General features: G+C 40.6%; 1 protein-coding gene and 1 long non-coding RNA gene across 2 annotated transcripts; one reads left to right on the top strand and one right to left on the bottom strand.

The window, feature by feature from the left end:
• Positions 1-1053: 1053 nt before the first annotated feature.
• On the bottom strand, positions 1054-9710 carry znf513a (zinc finger protein 513a). The gene is made up of 5 exons (XM_041063813.1): positions 9509-9710; positions 8466-8605; positions 7141-7275; positions 4053-4823; positions 1054-3933 (listed from the first exon to the last, which is right to left on the bottom strand). Exons 2-5 carry the CDS (start codon positions 8503-8505, stop codon positions 2981-2983), a joined length of 1899 nt encoding a protein of 632 aa, XP_040919747.1. The 5' UTR covers positions 8506-8605; positions 9509-9710; the 3' UTR covers positions 1054-2980.
• On the top strand, positions 4806-6754 carry LOC121199288. Its single transcript, XR_005896430.1, has 3 exons — positions 4806-6135; positions 6447-6558; positions 6637-6754. It is a non-coding gene; the product is annotated as an uncharacterized LOC121199288 (long non-coding RNA).
• Positions 9711-11480: the final 1770 nt, after the last annotated feature.

Below are 11480 nucleotides of genomic sequence, written 5' to 3'. Positions count from 1 at the left end.
AAGTTAATGGTCCACTTGAGTCATTTCTTCATCATTGCCCTGCCTTACTCCCACGTTTATTTACGGCAGCAGCTTTGGCTCTTTGCCATGTAATATGCCAAGAATATTACTGTGTAGATCAAACACTTAGTATTTAGTATTTAATGGCCGTTTTCACACCAGACATTTTGGCATATTACAGTAGGAAAAGCAGGTGTAACTAGTTTTTAATGATGGTTGAATTCCGTTTCAGTTTTCTGCTTCAATTTCAGGGTCCTGGTCCGCGTGCTTGCTGGCTCACCGTCATGACTCTGCGGGACATGTGAATACGTCAGGGCTTTGTAATGTTACTCTGCTTTTCATACTGTGACAAGTCATCACATGATGGATCATCCTGCATTGAACATGACACACAAAAACTCATCACTGCTGCTGTCCTCTCTCTCACACACACACACACACGCACGCTTTGTAATGACATCATTGTTCACATATACAAAATAAACATACATTACATATTTTTTCATAGCTTGTTGTATGGTGATATATCTGTGCCAAACTAACAATGTAACAATGCTTAATTACCTTTGCCAAGAAGGTTGTTTTCACCCATATTTGTTTGTTGGTTTGCTTGTTTGTTTGTTTGTTTGTTTGTTTTTTGTCAGCAGGATTACACAAAAAGTACTGAACTGACTTACACCGAACTTGGTGGAGGGATGCTCCATGGGCCATAGAAGAACCCACTAAGAAGGCATTACATTTTGGCACAGATCTGGTTAAAGGGGCAGAATTTCCACTTTCACCTTGGCAGAGGTATGTGCTTTACTGAGCGCTATTTCAGTTTGTGCAGCAATATTGTTTTCAGTGTCATTTCTGTGACTTTAAACCGGCAATAATTAATTAATTAAAACAATTTTTGGTCACTTGGAAGCAGGGGAAACAAGTTAGCGTATTTACCCACCCAGCAGCCAGGGAGCAACATTAGCATTCATTTAGCATTTTGTAATGTCAGTTCAGCAATAATTGCCTGTGGGTGTTATCCCTTTTCCATTGCACAAGCTAATTTGGCCCATTGCTATTATAAAAATGCCAGTTGTAGCTGCCCTAAGCAGCAACAACATGATGCCAGGATGTGAAAATGTCATCACGATTTAAAAAAAAAAAAAAAAAAAAAAATGAGATTGAGTCTGTCTGATATTCAATGAAATGAATCCCATGTGTTTATTTCAAATTTCTCACTTAAGGCATTTATGAGACACTGCATAAGGACAAATATGGACACTTGGGGGATGTCGGTACTAATCAATGGGTTCAATGCTCCATTGTGTCATGGCAAGTTGGCAACCTGAAAAATATCTCACTTGCATATAATAATCATTCACAAAGAGAGTAAGTTTAAACCACTGTCCCTATTGTTTTTCCCATGGTAACTAAATGACACACCACACATTCAAAATTAAAAAAAAAATCTAATTCTATATATTAAAGTAAGAACTTCTAGCAGTGTATTACAGCCACATTAGAAAAATAAAACAACTATTACACACTCACATGCTTACTAATAGTGTCATCTTTTTTTTTCCAAGTAAAAAAAACACAATGGGCAAATTTCACAGTCAATAGTAAACAGTAATCCAAAGGAAGGTGACTCAACAGTCTGTCCCCAAAATAATAAAGAACAAAATTTAAAGATTACTGATATGTAGCACATTTGTGGGGGGAATTCTTTGAACATGCTCATTGTACAATTTATGTCACTTCTGAATCACTAATAATAGAAGTGTATTGATGGGTTTTTTGTTTGGCTCTCAAACTTAATCCTAAACCTCCTAAAATGCAGCTGTGTGTGTATGATTGTGCTTTTCCCTTTAACCAAGTTAAAACTAAAATGCTTGTGCATGCAATTTTAGTGTTAAAATAACTAGAAATGATTATTATTATTTTTACCAACCTTTTAGCATTCCACATCGCTTCTTTTTTTTTTTTTTTTAAATCCTGAGGCGTTTGGCAAAAATGATGATACAGTTCAAGACACAGGAGATTATTTAGTAAAGTTAACACAACCTAATTAATCAGTATAGTTTAACAAGTGTAAAATAATTCCAGTACTATTAAGTAGCACTTTGCTAGTAGCACATACATTAGTAAATTCATCTGAAGGCATGCCATTACCAGAGCTTGTGCCCCAATACAAAGAAAGCACAATACTGGACCTTACAAGGACCCATCTTTACTTAAAGCTGCACTGTGTAGTCTCAGGAAATTAACTTGTCAGTCACTGCAGATTTTAAGCCTAATTTAATGTTAACATTTTGTTATGAATCAAACCAAAGCTAAATCAGTATTTCCATCCTGTAAATGTGATGGGAGGGTGGAAAGAAATCAGTTACATTCATGTTATTTGATTTGATTTTGGGTACAAAGCAAAATGTCTGGCCTAAACTTGTGACTTTGATTTAAAAAAAAAAAAAAAAAAAAAAAGCAATGATTTTTTTTTTTTTTTGGAAACAAAACCTTTAAAAAAAAACCCTACACAGTGCAACTCAACAGTTCAGGCAAAATGTGCATGAGTTCCATGTATTGAGGAGTATTTGGTGGTGTTCTGTGTCCTAGAAAAAAGAATGATATGTGTTGTAGTGTGAGAGGGAAATGTTGCTATTAATGTGGTCGGACATACAGAATGAGACAGTGAAAGGACTTCAACAGCAGAGACAGTCCATTTGTCTTGACACAAACACAGAGTAACAGAGTAAAAGACAAACTATGGACATCCTCGTCCGCCTTACTTAATCCAAAAGGCATCAAAAATATTGAGAACAATTTTTTTTTCTTAATTGTGCGAGATTCTACAAATAAACAATTAGCAGCCTCTGAAGACGTCTGACAAAACACTAAAGACCGACACACACTAAAACAATATAAAGGCTCTGTGAAAATTAAAAAAAAGGAAAAACAAAAAAAAAACCAACTTGCTGGTAGCTTAGTTCTGCTGAGTTATATTTTATACAATCTCAAGTTTGTAGCACGAGTGTATTGTCTGACCTCCCTCCCGAGGCATGTACTGCATATCAACCCCTGCTTCTTTCCTGTGAGTTTGGACTCCAACTCCCATCCCTTTCCTGGCTTCGTCCTCGTCGTCGTTGCCAGTCATTGGAACCTTGACCCAGCCGTCTGTGGCCAGGCCGTGTTTCTTCTGGTGTCTTTTGTAATTGTCCCAGTGGCCGGTGGTGTAGCCGCACTCCTGGCATTTGTACGGCTTTTCTCCCGTGTGCCGCAGCATGTGCCGCTTCAGGTTCATGCTCTGGTTGCAGCTGTAACTGCACACGGCGCACTGGAAGGGTTTGGCGCCCGAGTGCACCCGCTGGTGGCGCTTCAGGTTGGCCAGGTTCCCGCAGGCGTAATCGCACAAATGGCACTTGTAAGGTTTCTCGCCTGTGTGCACTCTGTGGTGGCGCTTGAGGTTGTCGAAGTGCGCTGAGGCATAGTCGCACTGTGGGCACTTGTATGGTTTCTCGCCACTGTGAGTTTTCATGTGGCGGGCCAAGTGGTTTGGGTAGTGTGTGAGGAAGGGGCAGGCGGCGCAGGTGTACACCTTGTCACTGCGCTCGCCAGGGCTGTTGGGAGATGATGAGGTGTCTTTAGTCAGCATTTCAAGGGTACACTTGGCACAAATTTGGGCAGAGGAGCCGTCCTCGTCCTCCAGGACAATGCCGCACAAACGGCAGGTAAAAGGAAAAAGTGAAGGGGGGAGTGTGGGTCCGTCTGCTACGCTCCCTCTGTTTGCCCTGCTGCCCCCAGTGGCCTGCAGCAGAGGTGCAGGCTGGTGGCCAGGAGCAGGGTTAGAGGGTGGTATGGGTGGTGGCGATGCCCCCTTTAAATCATCGAAGACCGACAGGGAGTCATTGTTGTGGGCTCCCAAACTCAGGTTTGACGTTGGCCTTGCAATCTCTGAAACTTCACAAAAAGATGAAATATTGAGTTATTACATTCTAAATGACTGACTGAAACAGCTTTAGGATGAAACAAACTGCAAAGCTGGAGAACAGCTAAATCATTTATAAAAGCAGACATACCCTTGGCTGAAGCACCGGGCTCTTCCCCGTTTGGTCTTTGCCCAGTCACATGCCTCTTCAGACTGTTCGGGCCACTTGCAGGTCGCGGTGGGGCGTCCTGTCCCGCCCCTGCAGAGGGCACATGCATGCGTTGGTGCCTCTTGAGGTTGCCAAGGGAACTGCAGGCAAAAGTGCAGCTGTCACATTTGTAAGGTTTTTCCCCAGTGTGAATGCGCAGGTGTCTCTGCAGGTTCACCAGCTGGGCTGAGGCGTAAGTGCACAAGGGGCAGTTAAAGGGCTTCTCCCCGTTGTGCGTCTTCATGTGGCGCTTCACATGGTTGGCGTAGCGCGAGGAGAAGCCACAGAGGTGACACGAGTGCAGTTTGGGCGATTTGTCCTCAGGTGTCAGTGCTTTGTCACCCATCCCATTCCCCAACGCTTCACCATCAAACTGCAAATGGGAACCTGAGCGAATCCCGCTGATGCCTCCAAAAGGTGAACAGAAGTCTGTACTTTTGGCTTCCCTGGAGGCTTTGCAGCACCTAAGGCAATACGGGCCGACAAGGTCTATGCCAGGTCCCAGAGGTTCATCGCGGAGCTGTCCGCAGCCCCTGCAGGACAGGTAGGGAGGAAAGCTGGGCTCCGACTGGACTGCTCTGCCCTCGTCTTCCCTCCCGTTGTCAGTTGTGCTGCGAGAGTTGTCTGTTTCACTTTCCATGCTGAGTTGGCCGTAGGCAGGGCTCTCCTCATCACCCAGAGGATACACAGAGAAACCAATCTCAGCAGCTACTTCTGTGCAGGGAAGACAAACAGAAAAAAATGTTTCCAAACGCTGCATGTTTTCAGCACTTAAACACAATCCACTCTCAGTGCTGTACAACAGAGCAATACAAGGCAGAGAACATTTCTGTACTACTACTCTCCAAATTTATTCCATTTCACTACCACGTTTATATCTGTAAAAAACAAGAAGTACCACAGCTGTAACAGATGTTCAGCACAAATGTGTTGATCAGACATTCTGAAATAATCATAAGAATGTGCGATTCCCTCATTCTTATTTTCATAGTACAGAGTCTGGAAGCATGTGGTAGGATGAGGCGCCGGGGGGTGATAAAAATGTCACTTGGAAAAAAACAATGCCAGTAAGAAATACATTTTGAAAAGGTCAGACAGAATAAATCACAATTCATATTTCTGAGTTCAAACTGAAACACCCTGGACTTCCATACAAACAACTGTTGAACTGAACTATTAAAAATTGACAAATATAGAAAACAACCAGTGATTCCCAGCAGTTCGTGAAAATACGCTGTACTGAGTAAAGTAACTTCAGGACAGAGAACCTTTCTTTTCAGGAAAAAAGAAAAGTAAATGTTCAAAAAGGCAGTAACGTTTGATACTCACAGTTCTACCAGCGAGGCCAAATGTGTTTCAGCTGTTGTTATGCCATCTGAGGTTTTCAGATAAAGAAATAAAGACAAAGAGAATTTTCCTAGGAGGTATAAAGAAAAGCTTCCAAACTTAAAGACTTCAGCGCTCTCTGGATTCAGAGGCTGCTTCTGAGAACCGACAAGCCAGAAAAGACAAGCACCTTCCTTCACAGATGCCAAGGCAGGATGTGAGGAAGGCGAGAGTCGATGCTGCCCTTTTATCCTGCCCCATGGAAACCCCTCGTGGATGATTACCAAGCCTAATGATAATGATGATGACTATAATGGTGAGGCTGCTGCTGCTGCTGCTGCTGCTGCTGCTGCTGCTGATGATGATGATGATGATGATGATGATGATGATGATAATGATGATGATGATGATGATGATGAGGGGGAAACGATAATGGCAGTGGGGTTGTGGGAGCAGAGGCTGATGATGATGATGATGATGATGATGATAAATAAATGCCCTCTTATAATGGTGTCCTTGATGGTAATGGTCCTATTTTTATGACCCTTATATAATAATGGTGTCTCAGCTCCTTTCTCTAGTTTTCCATTTTTCAGATCACTCTCGCTGACAAAGAGCCACGCTGAGAAATACGAGCTGGTGGTGCCATTTCTCTTACTGCCTCACAGAGGGGCTACACTTCATCACTGAGAAACCAACGGTAAGTCCCTTTTTTTTTTTTATTCCTCGACCACTTCACAGATGAAGACACCACTGCATTTCCTTTAGTAGTTAAGCCATTAAAATAATTTTCGTCTTTGATTTGTTCCATGTCTTCATGGTAATGACAGGAAGTGAAAATGAGGGCTTACACAAAACATAATGATCCTATTGTCCTTTCACCAAGCAAATGTAGTTCAACCTGTGGACTAAATTGAAATGTACTAATGATGACCAGGCTGTGTGATCCTCAAATTCACATTCATTGTAAAAATCAACAAATCCAGATGTCCATGAAATGTACTACTGCAGAACGCTGAAAATACACAAGCAAAAGGGCAAATATGCAACATCTGAAGACAGCTTGGGACTAAAAGAGGAAAACTTGGGAATGGACAGATCCAATATAAAGACAACCGGGCAGGTAACACATCTGGCCTTTTAAAGCTACAATCCTTTATATTTTCGATAAATCAAACTCTGTTTTTGATTCCATTTATAGGCTGGATTCAGACTGACTATGCATGAGGGATTCCCAGGAAACAATGCAGCATGTAATCCGGCCTTGCTGTTTGTAATTGTATAATTTATTTTATATTAGCCTCACTGTATACTGTTCAACTGGCGAAACACATGGTGGCTTTTATTGTGACAATAAAATCTTTGGCAAATCTTTGTCGGTGGATCCGTTTTAAATGTTACTGGATGTAAAGAAACGAGAAGGATCAGCCACAGTGAGTTGTTAGATGAAGTGCTGCAGTTCAACAGCCTGCACACATTCAACTCCTCTGATGGTGCACAGCATGAAAATTAGACTGCATTTGCAATTATTTTTCACTGACTTCTTTGTTAAAAAGAACATGAGTGTGCTTGGCTAAAAACAGATACATCAGTTGTGCCTCTTGTTTCTCTGACAGAGTAGCTCAGTGAGTGTCAATCAGGACGGAAATCTCTAGGATTCTAACTGTAAACACTTAATTACATATTTTAAAAAAAGACTACAAACCTGAGAACTTTTCCAGGCCTAGAATCTTGTTGTCATGATCAGGATCACCAAACTCAAGGTCTTGTCCGAGAAGGAAGTCTGTGTCTAATGTGAGGTTTCCTGGGGCTTCAATGGCTACACCATCTTCAGAATCCACTAAAAGTTATAGGAAGTACTGAATTAACAACATTAAATGACATTAAATGGCTGCTATCCCTTCACTTCATTATTTGCATGAATATTTCGCTGATGTGGGGAGTGAAAAAGCATTTTCAGAGACACTGAAGCTTCTCAAGCTACTAAGTTAAGCTACATCCACAGCCACAATTGTCTGCACCTTGACAGGGATACTGTATGGAAGAAAAACTGTTTTGTTGTTCAAATCTTAGTGTATTTTAACAAGAACTCTGAATAAATATTAATATTTAGACATGTCTACACTTTTTATGTCACTTATAAAAAGAAAACTTGATGTCTTAAGACAATTTTTGTTTTTGCAGATCAAGAACTCATTACAAACATGAAGTTTGGCTTAAACAGGTTAATGGTAACAAGAATGCTGTCTTAAGGCATTCCAAATTGCTCAGAGATTGGATAAATGACATAATTCTTCTCCTACAAAGTAAAAGAGCATTTCATAAACAAAAAAATGAACTGCTTACAGTTAACAGCTGGAGCTCTTTTACTGCAGTTACAGCTAATGATCCCTGAAATACTAACTTGATGGCCTCCAAACAACTATCATACAGCTGTTATTCTTCATAAAACTACTTTCAGGCCAAGTCCTTGAGTACCAGCTTCTTGCTACCATCTACTGGTCATTTTACTTGTTGACATAATGATAATAATACGTCATGAGTATGTGGGATGTTTATTCTTACAGAGCCAACAGTTACAATCTTGTTATTAATTGCTGGGCAAAAGAAATGGAAACACATTACTTGAAGAGCTATTGTCCCACATAGGACTATTAACTTGAATCACAGCAGCCGGCTGTGATGATCCTTGGCTACTTTGTTGATTACATTCTGGTGGGTTAGTGAAGAAAAAGTTGTTTAAACAAATACAATCTGTCAGCTCATATGGCAGCCTGAATATCTAGCCCCTAGTGAGAGATTTGAGAATTGAGTTGAGTCTACACAAATGGTATCTGTAGCACAGATACTGTGCCTGCAGCAGCTTGAGCTCTGCACTTTTAACAAGACTGTCGGTCAGTATGATCCATATGAAACACTTCAAGAACTCAAACTACAATGCTAGGTGTCCTTATGTGAGCAGAGCAAGACATGGCAATGTAGCTCAGCTGAGCTGTGACCTGAGCTGTAATAAAACCTATGAACACTTACACTTGACTGGCTGTGGATTCTGCTGTTTTTTTCTTGGCATCTTCCAGTCAGCCTCTCTCTTTTTTGTCTTTTTGTCTTCTTGCAGACTTCCACAACCATCAGCTCATTCTCATATGTTTGGAAGATATTCTTCAGTATTTCTATGGATGCAAAACAGAAGACATATACATCTTGAGATGCAACATACTACATATAAAAACATTTGTAAAACATTAACAGGGCAGGACAGCTTGTGTTAGCAAATAATCCTTCCCTCACATATTTCCATTGTCAAAAGATTTATTTTTAAGTAAATTTTATCAAGTCACTCCTTGAGCTGGACAACAGAGGGACAGGTCTGCAGTGAACAGTGAAGGTGTCATGAAAACAAATCTTGAGGCTGCTTATACCCCTTACATAACAGACTATTACACAGCTTCCTCAGTCATTTCACTGTATCACTGACAGATTTTCCATTAAGTCCTGTATTGAAATAAAACCTCTAACTATGAATGCTATGAGCCAGTGATTTGTATCCCAATAAAGCGAGTTGCAAGTAGCTCAATAATTAACATACTGTCGCCTTGCAGTCTACTAATATACTGACATAAACAATATCTCTTAAAGGTATCTAACATTTCAGGACACAGATATCATTTTGAGTGTATGAGCTGGTGTGTTTACACTGCACACAAACGGGAAATCCACAATTAGTAGCTAACCATCATGCTACTTTTAGAAAATGGCTAACACGTTAGCTCTGGTCTCCGACAGAGAGCAATCAAGCGAGGCAGCTAGCGATTTAAACTGAGGCATGTCTTCACATAGCATACAGCTAGCTAATGTTATCACTGTACAACAAGACATGTCAGCAAAATCTGGTGAAAAGTGGCGGTGCGCTACCCCATGAGTGGCTAATCACGTCGCGTCCTCACCAGCACGTAGTAATGACTGACAAGTGCCATCTTCAGTAGATATCAGCCGTGCCTAAACATGTTAACCTATAGCTAAATTAGCGGAGGAGCTAATGTCAACTTCACTAGTTAGCTATCATGCTAACTTACCTAAAAAACGTAAATATTCCTGTCGACCGAGATGCTTTTTATCGTCCGTGTACACGCCATTAGGTGTGAAATGTTTTCCCTCAAATGTACAACGTCTGGAGATCCGCCATTTCTTCATGAGCTGCGGTGACAAAGAAAGGCAATTAATGATATTTTTCATAACTTAATTGATTTTCTGATTCGCCTGTGATCCAGCAGCAGCAACAACAATGACACTTCCGGCCCGAATCTTTCAGAGTAAAAGTGACATATCCACTAATCGTGTCCTAAAACCTAAACTGAGCACCAAAACACACACAAATATACTGTTAATATGCACTGAATGTTAATTCATTCTGTCAGGGTAATTTAATCTGTTGATGTGTTAATCTGTTGATGTGTTCATAAGAAAACCATAAGAATTCAGCCTTAACTGTACAGTAATAACATATGTCCAAGATAAAAGGTCACACACATTATAACCTTTCTTGGTACAATCATTTACTGCTTAGACAGACTATTTTAATTTATAAGTTTCTAAGTATTCAACTCTTAGCAGTGGTACTTTGATTACCTGAAGGGTTAAAACAAGTTAACTAACTTTTTTTAAATCTATATTTATGTGATATATGCTTGTGTAACTTGTATGACAATGAAATACGAAATTACAGTTTTTTAAAACTTCACTGTTCACTACAGACTTGTCACTCTACTTTTATTCGGAAGGCCTGAGGCGCTTACCGGACATTTTATTGTTGCTGGTGGGATGCACCTTGATTCTATTGTATACACTTCTTTTCCGTTTATTAGGTGTTTCCGTTTCCGAAAATAATTTCCGGTTGCTGTACCTCACGGAATCATTGTAGTTGTAGTTTCTATAGATAATGCTTGAAGCGCTCCTTTCCTTTTAAACTCATCGTGACTGAATTCTTTTGCAGTTCTGGGCCTGTGTGTCTGTTCTTTAACCAGATGGGTTTCTTTTTCCTCATCTAATGGAAGGCAAAATAACTACCCAACAGTTGAGACCAGTCTATTGTGAGACTGATACCAAATAAATACAAGTTTTACAGAATATTTACATGGCAAAGGATAAAAATTAACCACTGACATCAATGGTTGTCATAATCTGTATTTTATAAAAGAACAAAACATTATAACAGCAAAATCACATCTTTAAGGACTTTCATCTAAGGATTGCTTAATTTCTTTTTCCCCAGTTTAAAATCTACAGAATTCATGGACGCACAGCAGTCTATATACTTTTAGTAAGTATGTATATATTACAGTACAATTGTACAGGGTCAGTATAAAAGCATAAGCTCCCATTACACTTATTGTTCAGTAACAGACCCGCCCTGGGAGGGTGTATCAATAGGCCAAAAGACTTGACTGGGACTTAAAAGTAGGCTAACCTGAAAAACATTTAAGTTGTCCTCCCAAAATAAAGTTCCACAGGGTATTTTATATACACCCCACACCTTTTACGTGTATTATTATTTCCACCAACATAAACGGTGCAGTGTTTGTTTAAACGTGAGCCTTTCAGGGCTGCAGGAGATCCCCGGGGAATGGTTGCATTTTACTTTACAGGAACTGATCTCATTAGATGGTAACAGAGAAAGAGCCACGCTCATCTTTCCCCCTTGCGAGCACCGGACTTCTGGGATGTACATTTCAATATTAATCGACACGAATCCTTTTTTTATATATTTCGTCCTGGGACAAAATATAAAACCAGACATCGTTTGTGTGTATTCTGGAAGTGAGGACAATGTGAGAACCACTGTGTTTTCATGCGACTGGGCATTTATGAATAGGAGATCCTGGGATTCTGCGTCATCTCATTGGTTCATGTCACTGCAGTGTGCCTCCCCTCACGCCGCCGCACAGCAAAGCCATCAGTCTGCTGCTGCACCGGGGGGGGCTGAAGGCTCTCCTCCTCAACCGCGGATCATCTCCTCTACACCGGATCGGACGTTACCATCACACCCAC

This window comes from Toxotes jaculatrix, chromosome 19 (assembly GCF_017976425.1).
Source record: "Toxotes jaculatrix isolate fToxJac2 chromosome 19, fToxJac2.pri, whole genome shotgun sequence".
NCBI lineage: Eukaryota > Metazoa > Chordata > Actinopteri > Toxotidae > Toxotes > Toxotes jaculatrix.
Note: the sequence above shows the minus strand (reverse complement) of the source record. Positions and strands in the feature narration are given on the sequence as shown.

Coding starts and splice junctions, on each gene's coding strand:
- znf513a (XM_041063813.1), bottom strand. CDS start 8,505: ATGCCAAGAAAAAAACAGCAGAATCCACAGCCAGTCAAGT. Junction 7,276..8,465: donor GAATCCACAGCCAGTCAAGT/GTAAGTGTTCAT, acceptor TATAACTTTTAG/TGGATTCTGAAGATGGTGTA. Junction 4,824..7,140: donor AGGCCTGGAAAAGTTCTCAG/GTTTGTAGTCTT, acceptor TTCCCTGCACAG/AAGTAGCTGCTGAGATTGGT.